Genomic DNA, 21,705 nt, shown 5'->3' with positions numbered 1-21,705 from the left:
AACAATTTCAGGTCTGGTTTTGTATTTTTCCTTTTTAAAGATATTTAGTCATTGGGTATTTTAAAATTTTACTTTTGTCTTCCCTTTTTTTGTGTGTGTTTAGGATGTTACCACATGTGCTTCCAGATGTAATGAGTGTTACATGTTGTTGTTGTTGTTGTTGTTGTTGTTGTTTCTATTTTTCTCAGACCTTAGGTCTGGTTAAAAATGGAAAGTGACTCGGACGTTCATCAAGCGTGACTTCCTTTTAACTGTACGGTATATGTTACATTGTATTTAGGAACTTTCGGGTTATTGAACACGTATCAATAATTACAGATTTCTGTAGTTGTATGTATACGTTTGGATGTATCTGTATTGCGTTGATGTACTGGTGGATATTGTGTGGTATGACTCCTGTAGTTGATAGTATAATCGGTATAATGTCAACTTTATCCTGATACCAAATGTCCTTGACTTCCTCAGCCAGTTGGATGTATTTTTTCAATTTTTTCTCCTGTTTTCTTCTGTATGTTTGTTGTATTGGATATGGCTATTTCGATTAGTTGTGTTAATTTCTTCTTTTTATTGGTGAGTATGATGTCAGGTTTGTTATGTGGTGTTGTTTTATCTGTTATAATTGTTCTGTTCCAGTATAATTTGTATTCATCATTCTCCAGTACATTTTGTGGTGCATACTTGTATGTGGGAATGTGTTGTTTTATTAGTTTGTTTTATGGCAAGTTGTTGATGTATTATTTTTGCTACATTGTCATGTCTTCTGGGGTATTCTGTATTTGCTAGTATTGTACATCCACTTGTGATGTGATCTACTGTTTCTATTTGTTGTGTGCAAAGTCTGCATTTATCTGTTGTGGTATTGGGATCTTTAATAATATGCTTGCTGTAATATTTGGTGTTTGTTTGATCCTGTATTGCAATCATGAATCCTTCTGTCTCACTGTATATATTGCCTTTTCTTAGCCATATGTTGGATGCGTCTTGATCGATGTGTGGTTGTGTTAGATGATATGGGTGCTTGCCATGTAGTGTTTTCTTTTTCCAATTTACTTTCTTCGTATCTGTTGATGTTATGTGATCTAAAGGGTTGTAGAAGTGGTTATGAAATTGCAGTGGTGTAGCCAATGTATTTATATGAGTGATTGTGTATTTTGCTAGTTTCTGCTCGTTCTAGAAAGAATTTTCTTAAATTGTCTACCTGTCCATAATGTAGCTAAAAACAAAGATGATGTGACTTACCAAATGAAAGTGCTGGCAGGTCGACAGACACACAAACGAACACAAACATACACACAAAATTCAAGCTTTCACAACAAACTGTTGCCTCATCAGGAAAGAGGGAAGGAGGGGAAAAGACGAAAGGATGTGGGTTTTAAGGGAGAGGGTAAGGAGTCATTCCAGTCCCGGGAGCGGAAAGACTTACCTTAGGGGGAAAAAAGGACGGGTATGCTCGTGCGCGCGCACACACACACACACACACACACACACACACACACACACACACACACACACACACACACACACACACACATTGGTGCGCGCGTGTGTATACCCGTCCTTTTTTTCCCCCTAAGGTAAGTCTTTCCGCTCCCGGGACTGGAATGACTCCTTACCCTCTCCCTTAAAACCCACATCCTTTCGTCTTTTCCCTCTCCTTCCCTCTTTCCTGATGAGGCAACAGTTTGTTGCGAAAGCTTGAATTTTGTGTGTGTGTTTGTGTTCGTTTGTGTGTCTGTCGACCTGCCAGCACTTTCATTTGGTAAATCACATCATCTTGGTTTTAGGTATATTTTTCCTACGTGGAATGTTTCCTTCTATTATAACCTGTCCATAATGTAGGTTTTTTATGTTGATGAATCCCCTTCCTCCTTCCTTTCTGCTTAATGTGAATCTTTCTGTTGCTGAATGTATGTGATGTATTCTATATTTGTGGCATTGTGAACGTGTAAGTGTATTGAGTGCTTCTAGGTCTGTGTTACTCCATTTCACTACTCCAAATGAGTAGGTCAATATTGGTATAGCATAAGTATTTATAGCTTTTGTCTTGTTTCTTGCTGTCAATTCTGTTTTAAGTATTTTTGTTAGTCTTTGTCTGTATTTTTCTTTTAGTTCTTCTTTAATTTTTGTATTATCTATTCCTGTTTTTTTTTTTTGGTCTGTATCCTAGATATTTATAGGCATCTGTTTTTTCCATCGCTTCTATGGAGTCACTGTGGTTATTCAATATGTAATCTTCTTGTTTAGTGTGTTTTCCCTTGACTATGCTATTTTTTTTACATTTGTCTGTTCCAAAAGCCATATTTATATCATTGCTGAATACTTCTGTTATCTTTAGTAATTGGTTGAGTTGTTGATTGGTTGCTGCCAGTAGTTTTAGATCATCCATGTATAGCAAATGTGTGATTTTGTGTGGGTATGTTCCAGTAATATTATATCCATAATTTGTATTATTTAGCATGTTGGATAGGGGGTTCAGAGCAAGACATAACCAGAAAGGACTTAATGAGTCTCCTTGGTATATTCCACGCTTAATCTGTATTGGCTGTGATGTGATATTATCTGAATTTGTTTGGATATTAAGTGTGGTTTTCCAGTTTTTCATTACTATGTTTAGGATCTGTATCAATTTAGGATCTACTTTGTATATTTCCAATATCTGTAGTAACCATGAGTGTAGTAATCAATGTATGCGTAGTGTAGCGACCTTTGTTTAGTTTTAGCTGGATACGTCACCTCTGTATCTATTATCAGTTGCTCTTTACATCCTCGTGCTCCTTTGCAGCAGCCTTTTTGTTCTTCATTTATAATTTTGTTCTGTGTTGTATGTGTCATTAATTTCTGTGTAATGACTGAAGTTAATATTTTGTAGATTGTTGGTAGGCATGTTTGGGGCGATATTTAGCTGGGTTTTCTGTGTCTGCTTGATCTTTAGGTTTCAGGTAAGTTATTCCATGTGTAAGTGTATCAGGGAATGTGTATGGGTCTGCAGTGTAACTGTTAAATAATTTATGAATATAATAGAGGGAAACATTCCACGTGGGAAAAATATATTTAAAAAGAAAGATGATGAGACTTACCAAACAAAAGCGCTGGCAGGTCGATAGACACACAAACAAACACAAACATACACACAAAAATCTAGCTTTTGCAACCAACGGTTGCCTCATCAGGAAAGAGGGAAGGAGAAGGAAAGACAAAAGGATATGGGTTTTGAGGGAGAGGGTAAGGAGTCATTCCAATCCCGGGAGCAGAAAGACTTACCTTAGGGGGAAAAAAGGACAGGTATACACTCGCACACACACACATATCCATCCGCATATACACAGACACAAGCAGACATTTGTAAAGGCAAAGAGTTTGGGCAGAGATGTCAGTCGGGACGGAAGTACAGAGGCAAAGATGATGTTGAAAGACAGGTGAGGTATGAGCGGCGGCAGATTGAAATTAGAAATTAGCGGAGATTGAGGCCTGGCGGATAGCGAGAAGAGAGGATATGCTGAAGGGCAAGTTCCCATCTCCGGAGTTCAGACAGGTTGGTGTTAGTGGGAAGTATCCAGATAACCCGGACGGTGTAACACTGTGCCAAGATGTGCTGGCCGTGCACCAAGGCATGTTTAGCCACATGGTGATCCTCATTACCAACAAACACTGTCTGCCTGTGTCCATTCATGCGAATGGACAGTTTGTTGCTGGTCATTCCCACATAGAACGCTTCACAGTGTAGGCAGGTCAGTTGGTAAATCACGTGGGTGCTTTCACACGTGGCTCTGCCTTTGATCGTGTACACCTTCCGGGTTACAGGACTGGAATAGGTGGTGGTGGGAGGGTGCATGGGACAGGTTTTACACCGGGGGCGGTTACAGGGGTAGGAGCCAGAGGGTAGGGAAGGTGGTTTGGGGATTTCATGGGGATGAACTAAGAGGTTACGAAGGTTAGGTGGACGGCGGAAAGACACTCTTGGTGGAGTGGGGAGGATTTCATGAAGGATGGATCTCATTTCAGGGCAGGATTTGAGGAAGTCGTATCCCTGCTGGAGAGTCACATTCAGAATCTGATCCAGTCCCGGAAAGTATCCTGTCACAAGTGGGGCACTTTTGGGATTCTTCTGTGGAAGGTTCCGGGTTTGAGGAGATGAAGAAGTGGCTCTGGTTATTTGCTTCTGTACCAGGTCGGGAGGGTAGTTACGGGATGCAAAAGCTGTTTTCAGGTTGTTGGTGTAATGATTCAAGGATTCCGGACTGGAGCAGATTCGTTTGCCACGAAGACCTAGGCTGTAGGGAAGGGACCGTTTGATGTGGAATGGGTGGCAGCTGTCATAATGGAGGTACTGTTGCTTGTTGGTGGGTTTGATGTGGACGGACGTGTGAAGCTGGCCATTGGACAGGTGGAGGTCAACGTCAAGGAAAGTGGCATGGGATTTAGAGTAGGACCAGGTGAATCTGATGGGCCCAAAGGAGTTGAGGTTGGAGAGGAAATTCTGGAGTTCTTCTTCACTGTGAGTCCAGATCATGAAAATGTCATCAATAAATCTGTACCAAACTTTGGGTTGGCAGGCCTGGGTAACCAAGAAGGCTTCCTCTAAGTGACCCATGAATAGGTTGGCGTACGAGGGGGCCATCCTGGTACCCATGGCTGTTCCCTTTAATTGTTGGTATGTCTGGCCTTCAAAAGTGAAGAAGTTGTGGGTCAGGATGAAGCTGGCTAAGGTAATGAGGAATGGCTCCTACCCCTGTAACCGCCCCCGGTGTAAAACCTGTCCCATGCACCCTCCCACCACCACCTATTCCAGTCCTGTAACCCGGAAGGTGTACACGATCAAAGGCAGAGCCACGTGTGAAAGCACCCACGTGATTTACCAACTGACCTGCCTACACTGTGAAGCGTTCTATGTGGGAATGACCAGCAACAAACTGTCCATTCGCATGAATGGACACAGGCAGACAGTGTTTGTTGGTAATGAGGATCACCCTGTGGCTAAACATGCCTTGGTGCACGGCCGGCACATCTTGGCACAGTGTTACACCGTCCGGGTTATCTGGATACTTCCCACTAACACCAACCTGTCTGAACTCCGGAGATGGGAACTTGCCCTTCAGCATATCCTCTCTTCTCGCTATCCGCCAGGCCTCAATCTCCGCTAATTTCTAATTTCAATCTGCCGCCGCTCATACCTCACCTGTCTTTCAACATCATCTTTGCCTCTGTACTTCCGTCCCGACTGACATCTCTGCCCAAACTCTTTGCCTTTACAAATGTCTGCTTGTGTCTGTGTATATGCGGATGGATATGTGTGTGTGTGCGAGTGTATACCTGTCCTTTTTTCCCCCTAAGGTAAGTCTTTCTGCTCCCGGAATTGGAATGACTCCTTACCCTCTCCCTTAAAACCCATATCCTTTTGTCTTTCCTTCTCCTTCCCTCTTTCCTGACGAGGCAACCGTTGGTTGCGAAAGCTAGATTTTTGTGTGTATGTTTGTGTTTGTTTGTGTGTCTATCGACCTGCCAGCGCTTTTGTTTGGTAAGTCTCATCATCTTTCTTTTTAAATATATGTTAAATAATTTAGTTAGATGTGAATGTGTTGAGGTGAACTACTTTAGCCAGAAATTTGCTGTTTTGTCATTTCCAGGGGCTTTCTAATTGTGCGTAGAATTAATTGGTCGGTTGACTTCATGTTGCAAAATTATCACTTCAGGCATTTGTGGTATCATCTTGTATGAGTCTGTTTCTGCTTGTATCCACCGTGCATGCCTGTTATGTTGTGCCAGGTTTGACCATATGTTGCTCCAGAAGTGTTCCATGTCTGTTATGTTTGGTGGATTGTTTATTTTAATGTGTGTGTTAGCTATTGTTCGGTAAAATTTCTTTTGGTTTGTGTTGAATGTTTGGTTTTGTTTCCTTCTATTTTCACTTTTTTGTATCTTCTAAGTCGTTTGGCCAATGCTTGTAATTTCTGCTTCTTTTCATGTAATTGCTCTATTGCTTCTTGTTGTGAGATTTTACCTAACCTTTTTCATTTTTTGTCTGATATTTCATTTCTTATAAATTGTGTTAGCTGTCCGATGTCTTTTCTCAGTTTTCTATTCTGATCTGTAGCCTGTGTTGCCATGCTGGTTAAGTGGGTTTCTTCTGTGTGTTGGTTGGTTCTGATCTCTGCCTAGTGTATATATTTAGTGTAGTGAGTGCTCCTACATAAACCAGTAGTTGTAACTCTTCCATAGTTGTGTTTTCATTTATTTTGTTGTGTATGATTGTGTTGATAGTTGTTATTGTTGTTTCGACTTGTGGGTTATTTGGTGGTCTATGCAAGAATGGTCTAATGTCTGTATTTGTGTCTTTGTATTCTATATATGTCAACTGAAATTTTTCTTCTATATCTGACATGTGTGTCACTTCATGTTCTATTTGTGCTTGTTCTGGTGGCTGTCTTAAGATTTTGTTTTCCTCTGATTGTTTAATTGACGCGTTTTGTTCTTTGTTTGTTTTCTCTGGGATGTTTGAGTCAATTAATGTATTTTCTTCTTCTTCTAATTGCACATTATTTTGTTCCAGTATTTGTTGTACTTGTTGTTTGGTGTTTCCTAATTCTGACTGGGGTATCCTGTTATTTTTTATTATTACACAGATCTGATCAGCTAGTCTTGTTCTGTTAAAAATTTTAATTCTGGGTATCTGGCAATAAATGTTGTGTATACTTGTGATCTGTATCCAGTTGTGTTGGTTCCTAGGTTTGTTGCTTGGTAATAACAGAACATGAGGTGTCGATTAACTTCATCTGACCATCTCATCCTCTGTCTTTGTTTTCCTTCTAGGGTGGTTGCAGGAAGCATATCCTGCAAAACACCTCTATTAGGATTTAAATCATTTTCCAGTTGGCTAGCAGTGTCGTTACCATTGTGGGCGGGCATAGGGTTCAAGCGTCGTCCCCGACCGTGACGGCGCTTGTCCGAGGCTTCTTTAGTTCTGTCCTGAACCAAGTAATCACACTAAAAGGGGGGTTAGCCCTATTAGTGGTTTGTTCTTTTAGTCATCTTTTACGACTGGCAGAACATACCGGAGGCCTATTCTTTTCCCGGGCCTCCAAGGGGTTTATTGTTATTTGTTATTATTTGTTTATTGTTATTATTATTATTATTATTGTTATTATTTCTGGAGATGTTTACTTTAGTTTTCAGTCTGTTCTTGAAAAGCAAGAATCTCTTCAATGTTTTAAGCCAAGTATATTTGCTTTTAGGTTTAGTTATTCTTTGTGAATGTGGTGCCAAAGGCTCATCTCTGTTACGTCTAAGAATGAATGTAACTGTTTGATCACTATTTAACTCACTGAGAGCCATATAATTTCCAACTTTCATGGCAGTGAGTCCCAATTGTTTTCAGCTTTTCTCCAGATATTTGTCATGTATTTTTCAAATTATTTCTTTAAGTAGTAAAAAGATTACGAAAAAGTGAAATATTTTTGCCATGATGAAAACACATTTTTGCAATAAATAATTCTAAAAAAGTGAATCTAATATAATTTCACAATAAAAAGGTTCAGCAAAATAATGACTATTGACTCTTCAAGAAATAACTTCTTCCTAAAATGAATTGTCAGTTCTTCATGTTTCAGCTTCTTATCCACTGAATTAGCGTTAATATTGACATATTTCTACAAAAGTTAACTAGCTGGTTTGAAATGCTTCTAGAAGTATGCAGTACAAAATCTAAAAAGTTCCTGTGAGATAGTAACAAAAACATGGTAACACAAACATATTGAGATGCCCAAAGCCTAAAGAGCTCATAGAAGGGAAAAGGGTAGGAGGTGGCTGGCAAAGTTTGCCTTGGTAGTGACTGAACTGTGAATAGGCTTCAGAGTAAAAACTACTGCAGGTTTGGATCACCACTGGCAATGTGATCATTCTGTCTTGGAGACATGCTTACTCTCTCGCTTTGTTTAAGGAGGTTCATGATATCCCTTCTTGAAGCAACACAATTGTTCTGTTCTAAAACTGCTACTGCTACTACTACTACTACTACTACTACTACTACTACATGCTGTCTGAAAAGAAAGTTTGTTTGATGAGTCAAAATAAAATAGATTGAAGGCTATCAACAGAATCTTTATTTATTATTCAAATATATGGGTTAGGGATTTTTTTCCTTAAAAATAATGGCATTTAAACGCAATCCAGCATGCCTGCATCACTCATTTAAATCAACAACAAAATTTTGCGCAATGGGTCGACATGTAGACACTAGGATGACTACTGCTTCACTATGGATGTTTTCTTTCAGCTGCTGTAGAGGTATTGGATTATTGACATACACTTTAGGTTTGACATATCCTCACAAGAAAATAATCCATGGGGCTCAAATCTGGACTGTATGGGGGCCAGTTTGCCACATCCTAGAGGTCAATTTGCTAGGGAAAATTTCATGAACTTGCAATATAGATGGTATTGAAAATTTTTGCTGTATCTGTCTTGCTGAAACCATGTTCTTTAGCTATAAACAGAAAGTTTTGCAATTCAGTCATCAGAAAGTCATTTAACGTTGTCATATAATGTTCCAGACTGCACGATGACTCTCATCCTCAAAGTGCAGGCCAGTTATTCCTCAAGCCGACACTGCATTCAATACAGTAACTTTTGGTGAATGAAAGGGTTTCCCTTGCTTCTGTTTAAGATTCATAGCAAATTATAGTTCAATTCTTTTATCTTGGCGGTTTGTGCATGCCCAGCCAGATGCGGGAGATTGCTGCATTGCCAGTTGTACGCGCCAAGAGAAGCAGCGCCATAGTCTAATACAGTTCGCAAACTTACGGTTAAGGGGGAGCGCGCAGTTTATGAAGTAAAGCCACCACGGCCGCATTTACCCTTTCGCTGCTACAGAGACGTGCTCCCCACATTCTGCGCAGTGCGCGATTTTGTCATCATTGCACTGCTTGCCTGTGCAGACACATGGTGTTTCGACTGCTTTGTCACACTTTCATTCAATTTCACAAAAACTATTTGGCACAAAAATTTGATTTTTACACATCTTCTTGACTGATACCTTCCCCCCATAAATGACTTAATTTTGTATCGATGTTCAACGCAGTTATTGTGCAGCATTAGATGTAGTAAACCATTGCACGAAATTTTGAAGAGTTTGCAGAGCTAAAAGTCCATAGCATATACTTTCTGTATGGTTGATTTTAGTTGCTACTAGAAATTTCAAAAAAAATACATTCAAACGAATAAAATTCATGAAGTAAGACACTTCGATATTGTTTCTAAATAAAGAAAATATTAAGCACCGAATAAGGTTTGAACTCTGAACCTTTCACTTAGCAGCCACCCACTTTAACTATTACGCTAACGCAGCTCGTCATTAAAGAGAACTCCCGGAGGACTTTAAAGTGTCACGCAAAATACTGACAAACACTGTTGGTATGACTATGAATTACTCACATTTCGTTGAAGTACAATAGGAAATAAACAATTACCGCTGTTATTTATTGCGAAAAAGGGGTTAGTGAGAATGATCAAACACCTTTCCTTGCCATCTCCTGAATTAGGAGGCTTATTGCTTGTTTGGTTTAATTAATTAATAGAATATGAAGCAATTGGTATAAAGAATGCTTTTTCCAAACTTTCTGTAAAATAAAGTCTGCTATCAAGACATTGCTTTTGTTCAATTACTTTATTTATGACAACGTTTCTAAAACTGAAGACACTCGTCCGTGCTCTGCACTGCAGTCGAGCTCTGGCAACGTCGTTCTCTGTTCATTGGCTGACTGAGTTTTGTGACGTCAGATGCGCAGAACGAACCTGAACTCGGCCACCGTCGTAAATGACACGCACTTTAGTGGCGGCAGTTTCGCAACATGACCATTCAGATGAAAATGATCCTTATCAGAAAACATGATGTTAAATTGAAGGGTACTCAGTCAGATCATTAACAAATTGCAGCCAATGTCTGGCATCCTGAGGCTTTAATTCTTGCACCAATCAGATTTTGTAAGGGTGCAGTTTGAGGTCTTACTGCAGAATTCAGTGCAGTGATGACCTAAGCACATTTAAAGAACTCACACGCTTAACAATGGAGAGGTCAGGATCATCATGAACAGACTGATTTACACTCTCCACTGATTTACCCATTGTTGATGATGTTGGTTGCCTATATTTTGGTTTGGCTAGTGTTGAACTGGTCCCCCCAAATGTTATGATCCATTTCTGAATAAGAGGGACACTTGGAGAATAATTAAAGTTATGCAATCCAAGATCACTGCAAAATTTCCTCTGTGCTACAGTCGCCGAATCACTATTTTTGTAAAATTCTCGCACACACAATGCATGGTCCACTTCTATGAAGTGCTCTGTAGTGGCTCAATTCCTAAAGGCAAAGCAAGCTATAAATGTACCCCCCCCCCCCCCCCCAAATTTGTTGCGCATGCACAGAGAGCTCTTCAAATACAGACTTCCTTTTTTTCCTTTTGAGACACCCTATGCTACTAAAATTGCCAACTACTTCTACTGGTATAGGTCTACCCAGCAAACTACGTTTGTCACAGCATATTTATTTTTCTAGCCTCAGTTCATATTTTTGTGTAATAAGATGATGGGAAATCATCAAAGTTAATCAGTGTGCTATGCAAAAGTGTAAAAGTTGAAACTGCGAGTGCTGCAGATGCAATACTGTCAGATTACAGTTGCAGTGGAACTTAAAAACATTTGTTGATGAGTGTTTACAATTCTCTTGTAGTTATTTTATCCTTGTTTAAATTTTTAATTTGTACCCTCATTTTATTTGCAGGGTAGTGACTGGAATGGCTTAGTTTTAAAGGACCCATTCCATTTAGCAGAAGCAGCAGTGGTTGTTGTAGTGGATGGAGTCAAATCTCTGGGAAGCATCAAAGGACACTCATTTCCAGTCATAAGTGATGAAGATGAAAGTGTTGGATGGCAGAAGCTCAAGGAAAAAATTGAAATGAGATATCCTGGCTTTAACAATACCCTACAGCGCATTGATTTGGCTGAAGTATGTTATTGTAAAATAAATTACCTGTAATAGTTTGTAGGTAACGTATTTTTGAATGAATTTTATAAAAGCAAGGGTTTTTTTTTTTCTTAAAAAAAGATAAGCAGAAATAACGTTTTCATCTTAATAATTAAATATGAATATAATAGAGGGAAACATTCCACGTAATTAAATAGTTAGACAGAGATTTAGAAACCAGATTTTAAATTGTAAGACATTTCCATGGGCAGATGTGGACTCTGAGTACAATTTATTAGTTATGAACTGCAGATTAAAACTGAAGAAATTGCAGAAAGGCAGGAATTTGAGGAGATGGGGCCTGGATAAACTGAAAGAACCTGAGGTTGTAGAGGGTTTCGGAGAGAGCATTAGGGAGCGATTGCCAAGAACAGGGGAAAGGAATACAATAGAAAAAGAATGGGTGGGCAACTTTGAGAGATGAAATAGTGATGGCAGCAGAGGATCAAGTAGGTAAAAAGATGAGGGCTAGTAGAAATCCTTGGTTAACACAGATATTGAATTTAAAGAACAGAGAAAATATAAGAATTCAATAAATAAAGCAAGTGAAAGGGAATACAAATGTCTAAAAAATGATTGTCAGGAAGTGCAAAATGGCTGAGCAGGGATGGCTAGAGGACATATGTAAGGATGTAGAGGCATACATATCTACATGAAAATTGGAGACATTTGGAGAAAAGAGAACCACCTGTACGATTATCAAGAGCTCAGATGGAAAACCAGTCCTTAGCACAGTAGGGAAAGCAGAAAGGTGGAAAGAGTATATAGAGGGTTTATACAAGGGAGATGAACTTGAGGGCAGTATTATGGAAATGGAGAGGTCATAGATGAAGATGAGAGATAGGATTCTGCATGAAGAATTTGACTAAGCACTGAAAGACTTCAGTCAAAACAAGGCCCCAGGAACAGACAATATTTCGTTAGAGCTACTGGTAGCCTTGGGAGAGCCAGCCATGACAGAACTCTTCCATCTGGTGAGCAAGACATAGGAGACAGGTGAAATACCCTCAGACTTCAAGAATGTACAGTAATCCCAATTCTAAAGAAAGCAGATGCTGACAGGTATGAAAATTACTGACTATCTGTTTAATAGGTCACGGCTGCAGAATATTAACACAAATCTTTTAGAGAAGAATGGAAAAACTCCTAGAAGCTGACCTCGGGGAAGATCAGTTTACATTTCATAGAAATGTAGGAACACGTGAGGCAATACTGACCCTACGACTTCTCATAGGAGATAGGTTAAGGAAAGGCAAACCTACGTTTATAGCATTTGTAGACTTACAGAATACTTTTGACAATGTTTCTTTCAAATTCTAATGGTGGCAGGGATAAAATAGAGTGAATGAAGGGCTACTTACAATTTTTACAGAAGCCAGACAGCAGTTACAGGAGTCGAGGGACACACAAAGGGAAGCAGTGGTTGAGAAGGTAGTGAGAAGGGGTTGTAGCCTATCCCCGATGTTGTTCAATCTATATTTTGAGCAAGCAGTAAAGGAAACAAAAGAAAATTTTGGAGTATGTATTAAAATAAAAAAACATTGAGGTTCGCCGATGGCATTGTAATTCAGTCAGACAGCAAAAGACCTGGAAGAGCAGCTGAATGGAATGAATATTGTCTTGATAGGAGGATATAAGATGAACATAAACAAAAACAAAATGAGGATAATGGAAGGTAGTCGAATTAAATCAGGTGGTGCTGAGGAATTAGATTAGGAAATGATATGCTTAAAGTAGTAAATGAGTTTTGCTAGTTGGGGAGCAAAATAACTGATGATGGTCGAAGCAGAGAGGATATAAAATGTAGACTGGCAATGGCATGGAAAGTGTTTCTGAAGAAGAGAATTTAACATAAAGTGTAAATTTGTTGGGAAGTCTTTTCTGAAAGTATTTGTATGGAGTGTAGCCATGTATGAAAGTGAAACGTGGACAATAAACAGTTAAGATGAGAATAGAAGCTCTTGAAATGTGGTGCTACAGAAGAATGCTGAAGATTAGATGGGTAGATCACGTAACTAATGAGGGACTGAATAGAATTGGGGAGAAAAGAAATTATTGGTACAATGTGGCCAAAATAAGGGCCTGGTTGGTAGAACACATTATGAAGCATCGTGGGATCACCAATCTAGTACTAGAGGGAAGCGTATGGGGTAAAAATCATAGAGGGAGACCAGGAGATGAATACAGTAAGCAGATTCTGAGGGATTCAGGTTGCAGTAGTTACTTGGAGATTAAGAGGCTTGCACAGGATAGAGCATCATGGAGAGCTGCATCAAGTCAGTCTTTGGACTGAAGAAAAAGAAGAAGAAGAAGAAAAGATGACTTTTTCTAGGTAGTTATTAGATATTCTGTTATCTCATTTGCTCGGCTACATCTTATGCCCACTGCCATTTCATTTTCTTAACTGTCTTAATCACATCTTCCACTCTAGTGTGTTTTCTGATCGTCAGTTTTGAGAAACTTGTTTCCGTAGGGAAAATCCAGATGACTTGTGTGGTGAAACCAGCACCAAGGTCACTATTGCCATGTATAGCATTCTCTGCAACAGGATATTGCATGTTGCCAGTATACACCCTTCGTCTATGCCCATTCATCCTAACTGATAAGTTGGTGGTAATCATACCAATGCAGAAGACCGGACAGTGTTTCCGTAACAGCTGGTGCACTACTGGTGCCATTTCAGAGGTGGATCTGCCTTTGATAGTGTGTTTTGCCATTTACGGGGCTGGGGTAGAAAGATGCATGGGGCAAGTCTTACAGCAGGGGTGATCGCAGGGATAGGAGCTGTAGGGTAGGGAAATGGGAGCATAGGATCTGACCAGAATATTGTAGTGATGGTGGGTAGGGGAGTTGGCAAAAAGATATTTTAGGTATGGTGGGCTCATGGTTAGAATGATCTGCTGAACTTTTTGGAATTCCTAAAGACATTCTTCCAATTAAATTTCACATGGTCGTATTCTGAATCCCATGCCACTTTCCTTGATGTTAACCTGATTCTCACAGTGGATCAACTACATGCTTGTGTTTACATTAAACCTACAAACATACAGTAGTTTCATTTTGACAGTTGCCATCATTCCCTTGTCTAACATTCCCTCCAATACAGCCTTAGGATTTGAGGCAAATGCATTTGTTAAAGTGCATACTCTTTACAACAGTACACCTCCATTCTCATCTCGGCCTTCAATATATGTAATTGTATCACCAGCCTAGTTTGAAAGCAGAATTTCTGGGCCATCACATCCAGTCCAGGTGCTGCTGATCCCTCCAAAAAGCAACTAGAAGCACACCTGTAGTTGTTCAGTTCTAGCCAGGTCTTGAATGTGTTAATCAGCTAGATCTACAAGGCTGTGACTTCCTAAAATAATGCCCCGAAATGTGCATTCTGTCTGAGATTTTGCACACCAATCCATCTGAAATAGCTTTTCATTTCCCCCACCCCACCCCCCTTGCCATCATCCATCATTGCAATATTATGGTCAGACCATATGTCACCTTTCCCTGCCATGTGACTCCTATCCTTGCGACCATCCCCTCTGTAAGACTTGCCGCCACCCCTCCACCGCCCCCCCCCCCCCTTCATTCCATCCAGGGGTCTCTGTTTTTTGTGAATTTGTGCACAGCGTATACGGGGGCCCTGAGCTATTGCTGCTTATTCTTCTTTCCCTAGCTGCATTTCCTTCTCCCTGCCCCCTCCCTACCTATCCCCACTCCTTCCTTCTGGCACCTCCTTTCCCTCTCTCAGCGTTCTGATGTATGTCGACCTGGCTATTTCCCTGGTTTTCTGTATTGGTTGCAGTTTTGTTCTTTTTGCCTGTTTCTTCACACTTTTGGCGTTTCGGTCCCCACTTGAGGTTTGACCTCCACTTCAAAATTTACTATTTTTAGTCTGAGCCATATGGGGAAGCACTCCCTCCTTAGCATCTACCGTGTGGATTCCTCTCCCACCTCCCTTCCCCTTTCACCCTGTTTGGTCACCAGCACGTGTAGCCAGTCCATGAGATGGGGCTGTTATGTACCCATGTGGCTGAGCCCCCTGACAACACAGGGATCACACTATTGATACCTGAGCTGTTCTCTCCCCGTGTATGCTAAGGAGTGGTTGCTTGTCTTCTTGGAGCTTTGGAACTCCCTGCAATGGCCACTATGCCAGATGGCTCTTGCTGTGGCTGGGTGGCACCCATGAGGAGAGCCCCTGGTCGGAGTGGGTGGTATCAGGGTGGATGCTTGGTGCATGAAGCGTATAAAGCTGCAAAAATCTCTCCATTCTCACACAGCTGTCTCTTTGAATGGTAAAAGATCCTTAAATGCTGCCTCGTATGACCTGGCAGCCTTCCCTTCCCTGGCTACCCCGTGGGAGGAGGGCCAGGCTTGCCGTCTTGGGCTGAAACCCTTTCCCTGTTACCTCATCTGTACTAAGACAGATGGGGAAACTTTCACTGCCACAAAGCCACTATTTTTTGTGGAAAATATCAAGGACAGGTTTGGTGAAGTGGAGTCTCTTAGTAAGATGTGGTTGGGCTCCCTGTTGATCAAAGCTTCTTCTGCCACCCAATCCACAGCTCTTCGTGCCTGTGATCGTCTTGGGAAACATCCCAGTGTCTATTACTCCTCACCAGTCTCTGGTCCAGGGCATAATTTTTCATAGGGACCTCATCCTGCAAACTGATGAGGAACTCTGGGCTAATCTGGAGCGGCGTGGCATTAATTTTCTTTGACATGTGCAGAAGAGTTGCAAAGAAAACAGCACCAATACTGGTGCCTTCATTTTGGCTTTCGAGGGGGATACCCTCCCAGAGAAGTTAAAGGTTATGTCCTACAGATGAGACGTGAAGCTGTACATCCCTCCACCTATGCAGTGCTTTCGGTGCTTGCGTTTTGGGCATATGTCTTTCCACTGTACAGGGGATCCCTCGTGTGGTAACTGTGGCCACCCAGTCCATGAGGGAAGCCCTTGTGTTCTGCTGCCTGTGTGTGTGTCAACTGTGCTGACCGCCACTCCCCTCGCTCACTGGATTGCCCAGATTACAAGAGAGAAAAGAAGATACAAGAATACAAGTCCCTGGATCGCCTGTCTTATGCTGAGGCTCGCCAAAAGTATGAGAGACTCCATCTGGTGTCACTGTCTTCAACTTTTGCCTCTGTTACTTCCTTTCCTCCTCCTCCTCCTCCTCTTGCTCCTCCTCTTGCTCCCTTGTCCTTACCCCAGCCCCACCCTCGCCCCCCTCCATCTCCCCTGCAATTCCCACGACCTTCCGTCAGGGAGTCGCTCCCCCTCCCTCGCTAAAGAACTGCCCCCTCTTCTTCGGTATCTCCTGGTGATCGGGCCCTCTCCCAGGAACTATCTCCCCGGTGTCTCTCAGGCCAGAAGACTCACCACCACTCAGCCACGAGGCGCACCATCTGTGCACCCCAAGGTCACCTGCTCTCTTTCAGTCCCCTATCTTGCAGACGCCTGTACTCCCCCTGTGTCCTCCTCCACCTGAGAAAGAGAAGAAGAAGAATAAACATAAATCCCAAGACAAGGTGCCCCCGGAAGTGCCAACTCCCCTCTCACAACCTGAGTCTGATGTCTTATTTATGGATGTCGCCCCATCCTTGTCGGTGACAACTATTGGCAAAGTGACCTGACCTCCTTCTCGGCTCCTTCATGCCTACCTTGGACTCGTGTCACACGATCATCCAGTGGAACTGCAACAGATACTACATCACCTACCGGAAATGCAACATCTTGTCTCCTCTTATTCTGCATTCTGTCTTGTTCTCCAATAAACACATTTCCGTGATGACCACTCTCCAACTTTCCGTGGTTATCGGGTGTTCTGTTGGAACCGTGCTGGCACCTGGGATAGCATCTGGTGGGGTCTGAACTTTGGTTCACTCTGATGTCCTTAGTGACTGTGTACCACCTTGGAAGTGATAGCATTTGAGTGCAAATGACTCCTGGCAATCACCCTTTGCAACGTCTACCTCCCTCTAGGTTGGCCACTTGCTTATGTTGCCCTATCTACCTTAATCCAACAACTCCCACTCCCATTTCTCCTCCTTGGGGATTTCAAGGCCCTCCATCCACTGTGGGGGGTGGGGGGAGAGAGGAGTGTCACTTCAGTGGGTTGGGATATCCTAATCGACGAACTTATCACGGATTTAGATTTGTCTCTCCTCAGTGATGATTCCCTTACCCACTTCATTGCCACTCGTGCCACCTTCTCTTCTATCAGTCTCACCATCTCCTCCCTTGCCCTCGTAGCTTCCCTACATTGGTCATCCCATGATGACCTTTGCGACAGTGACCACTTTCCAGTGACACTGTCGTTCCCCTGCTGGTGCCAGGCAGACAGGCCCCCATGTTGGGCATTCCGCAGGGCCTATTGGCCTTTATACATGTTTGCTGTCTGCTTTGACACTTCCCTCACAAAGTCCATTGATGTAGTCGTGCAAGGCATCTCTGCCACTCTTCTTCATGCTGCTGGCACTGCTGTCCCCTTATCCACAGGGCCCCTGCATTATCGGGCTGTACCGTGGTGGACCAAGGATATCGCATCACTGTACAGGACTGCCGACGGGCGCTGCAGCGATTTAAGTGACACCCGTCCCAGACCAACCTCCTCACTTCTAATCATCTCCGAGCTAAGGCTCGTTACATTATTAAGCAGAGTAAAAAAGGAATGCTGGGAGCACTGTGTTTCTTCCCTGGGGACGTATACCTCTTTGTCGCAGGTTTGGTCAAAGCTCTGTAGTGTTCTGGGCTGCCAGCAACAATTGACTGTCCAGGGTCTGAACCTCCAAGGAGCTCTGTGCACTGATCCATTGGTCCTCACGGAACACCTTGAGACACACTTCGTGATGGCATCGTCGTCTGTTTCCTACCCTCCTACTTATCTCCAGCAGAAATGCAGAGTTGAACAGACCTCCCCCCCCCCCCCCCCCCCCATTTAATCCCGCACCACATTGAGCCCTATAACGCACCTTTCGCTGAATGGGAATTGGTGTAGGTTCTTAGCTCTTCACAAGACATAGCCACAGGGCCAGATTCCATTCACAATCAGATGATTCAACACTTGGATGTTCCCCAGAGGCAACAGCTCCTCAGGGTCTTCAATCACATCTGGCTCACAGGTACTTTTGTCACAATGGCAAGACAGTATAGTTATCCCCGTCCTTAAGCCCAGGAAGAACCCAACGTCTCTAGAAAGCTACTGCCCCATTAGCCTTACGAATGTGCTTTATAAACTGCTCGAAAGGATGGTCAACTCCAGATTATGTTGGTACTCGAATCTCGGAGTCTTTTGTCACCATATCAATGTGGCTTCCGGACAGGGTGATCTCCAACTGACCATTTACTCTGATTGGAATCAGCCATCTGACAGGCTTTTACTCACTGCCAGCACCTTGTTGCAGTTTTCTTTGACCTACATAAGTTGTATGACATGGCTTGGTGCCATTATATTTTAGTTACCCTCCATAACTGGGGCTTCTATGGTCCCCTTCCGATTTTTATCCGCGGGTTTTTATCTTACCAGCTCGTCCTGGTTCGAGTTGGCACTTCACTCAGCACCCTTCAGATTCAGGAGAATGGTATCCAACAGGGTTGTGTGCTAAGTGTCACACTCTTCCTCATTGCCATATATGGGCTTGTGACCTCTGTTAGGTCTCTGGTTACCCTGGTGTTGTACATTGACGATTTTGCATCTGGTGCAACTCCTCGGTGGCTTCTGCTGAGCGCCAGCTCCAAGGCGCCATCCGACTGGCCTCTGCTTGGGTCTCTGCTCATGGCTTCCAGTATTCACCCTCCAAAACGTGGGTTATACATTGTCTTCAACTGACAGTACACCCTGATCCAGAACTTTATTTAGGCAACCATCTCTTCGATGTTGTAGCACAGTCTCGTTTCTTGGGCCTTATGTTTGATAACAAGCTGACATGGCTGCCCCACGTTTGCCACCTAAAGACTACACGCATGCGGAAGCTTAATGCTCTCCGCCTCCTGGCCCACACTTCTTGGGGTGCAGACCATTCCACTCTTCTCCATTTGTACCATGCTCTGGTCTTGTCCAGACTCGATTATGGAAGTCAGGTTTATGGCTTAGCAGCTCCTTCCACTTTGAAGCTGCTTGACCATGTCCATCATTTGGGGTGTGTCTGGCCATTGGTCTCTTTTACCATATTCCTGTTGATAATCTCCTCACAGAAGCAGGGATTCTCTTTCTACACATCCGATGGAGCCAATCCTTGTTTCTTACGCAGTCGCCATTCGCCAGTTCCCTGACCATCCTGTGTACCCTGTGCTCTTCGCCAATGAGGGATGTCTCCCTCCCTAACACCTGCCCACAGGTGGGGTTGCCGGTTGGTATACGTCTCACTACCCTCTGCCAGGATCTCCATCTGCACTTACTGGACTGTACCCCATGTCTTTCCTCCCCCCCCCCCCTCTCCCCCCCTTGGACAGTGCCTAGACCACGGATTAGGACCAATCTCTTCCAGGGTCCAAAGGTCTCTGTTGCTCCTATGGTTTACCGGCATCTTGTATGTGCCATCCTTTCCAGAGTTCCAGGGTGCCACCATCTTTTACACTGATGGTTCTAAGACTACTGATGAGATGGGATACGCTTTCACATCTCCTACTGGCTTTGAGCACCATATGTTGCCAGGATCATGTAGTGTATTTACAGCAGAGCTTCTAGCCATTCACAGGGCCCTCCTTTTTGTTTCTTAGGCTTCCCTCCATAGTGTTTTAATTTGTTCTGACTCCACGAGCAGCCTGCAGGCTATCAATCAAAGCTACTCTCGTCACCCCTTGGTCTTTGCCATCCATGACCTTGAGTGTGCCACCCGTTCAGTCGTCTTTTTCTCGGTCTCAAGTCATGTGCAAATCCCAGGGAATGAATTGGCTGACGGTTTCGCTAGAGAAGCAGATACACCCCCTCTCCCATTTACTTTCACAATTCCAGCTGCGGATAAACGTATCTACGTCAGATCTCTCTTTACCCAACAGTGGAATGCCATCTGGAGTGCTACGCTCATAGTAATAAACTGTGCACAATCAAGGAGTCTACTGCAGTTTGGGGCACTTCTTTCTGCCCCCTCTCGGAAGGAATCCACTGTTTTATGCCATTTACACATTGGTCATACCCAGCTCACCCATCGTTTCCTCCTACATAACGACCCATCCCCACAATGTGGTCGTGGTGCCTTACTGTATGATTAAATGATGATGGCGTCCTCTTGGGTAAAATCTTCCGGAGGTAAAATAGTCCCCCATTCGGGTCTCCGGGCGGGGACTACTAAAGAGGACGTCATTATCAGGAAAAAGAAAACTGGCGTTCTACGGATCGGAGTGTGGAATGTCAGATCCCTTAATCGGGCAGGTAGGTTAGAAAAATTAAAAAGGGAAATGGATAGGTTAAAGTTAGATATAGTGGAATTAGTGAAGTTTGGTGGAAGGAGGAACAAGACTTTTGGTCAGGTGAATACAGAGTTATAAATACAAAACCAAATAATGGTAATGCAGGTGTAGGTTTAATAAAGAATAAAAAAAATAGTACGGGTAAGCTACTACAAACAGCATAGTGAACGCATTATCGTGGCCAAGATAGATATGAACAGTAGTACAAGTTTATATGCCAACTAGCTCTGCAGATGACGAAGAAATTGATGAAATGTATGATGAAATAAAAGAAATTATTCAGGTAGTGAAGGGAGACGAAAATTTAATAGTCATGGGTGACTGGAATTCGTCAGTAGGGAAAGGGAGAGAAGGAAACATAGTAGGTGAATATGGATTGGGGCTAAGAAATGGAAGAGGGAGCTGCCCGGTTGAATTTTGTGCAGAGCATAACTTAATCATAGCTAACACTTGGTTCAAGAATTATGAAAGAAGGTTGTATACATGGAAGAACCCTGGAGATACTAGAAGGTGTCAGATAGGTTATGTAATGGTAAGACAGAGATTTAGGAACCGGATTTTAAATTGTAAGACATTTCCAGGGGCAGATGTAGACTCTGACCACAATGTATTGGTTATGAACTGTAGATTAAAACTGAAGAAACTGCAAAAAGGTGGGAATTTAAGGAGATGGGACCTGGATAAACTGAAAGAACCAGAGGTTGTACAGTGTTTCAGGGCGACCATAATTGAACAATTGACAGTAATGGGGGAAAGAAATAGAGTAGAAGACGAATGGGTATCTTTGAGGGATGAAATAGTGAAGGCAGCAGAGGATCAAATAGATAAAAAGACGAGGGCTAGTGGAAACCCTTGGGCAACAGAAGAAATATTGAATGTAATTGGTGAAAGGAGAAAAAGATTAAAACTGTGTGCTGGACCATGACTTGAATGTGGGACCCTTGCTCCACTGACTAAACCATGCAAGCACAATTGATGAGTTGCCGTTACAGGTTTTCTCTGCTATTCATTTGAACAATATAAATGATGCGGAGTAGAGTCCAGTACGTCTTTAACAATTTTATGTTGAATTACATCAGTTACAGTTTATGCATCAGATACTGGAAATGTGGTCAGAAAAGACAGATTTTACATGACCGCTTTGTTCTCCCTCACTTTCAGCCCGTCCGATATGACCTCCCCTCTGTTGAAGGCACTCCAGCCCATGGAGGACTCATGATTCTTCTCCATGATACTCTCCATTATCACCCGATCCCCTTAAACAGTTCCTTCCAAGCTGTCGCCG

The 21,705-nt window shown here is 42.6% G+C and overlaps 1 protein-coding gene across 1 annotated transcript in view; it reads left to right on the top strand.

The window, feature by feature from the left end:
- LOC126161663 (ATPase H(+)-transporting accessory protein 2) overlaps positions 1-21,705 on the top strand; it is an 86,306-nt gene that overhangs the window by 17,159 nt on the left and 47,442 nt on the right. Inside the window, exon 3 of the mRNA XM_049917658.1 lies at positions 10,772-10,996. Within this exon, the coding sequence (XP_049773615.1) occupies positions 10,772-10,996 (225 nt within the window). The remainder of the gene's footprint in view (positions 1-10,771; positions 10,997-21,705) is intronic.

This window comes from Schistocerca cancellata, chromosome 2, assembly GCF_023864275.1.
Source record: "Schistocerca cancellata isolate TAMUIC-IGC-003103 chromosome 2, iqSchCanc2.1, whole genome shotgun sequence".
NCBI lineage: Eukaryota > Metazoa > Arthropoda > Insecta > Orthoptera > Acrididae > Schistocerca > Schistocerca cancellata.
Note: the sequence above shows the minus strand (reverse complement) of the source record. Positions and strands in the feature narration are given on the sequence as shown.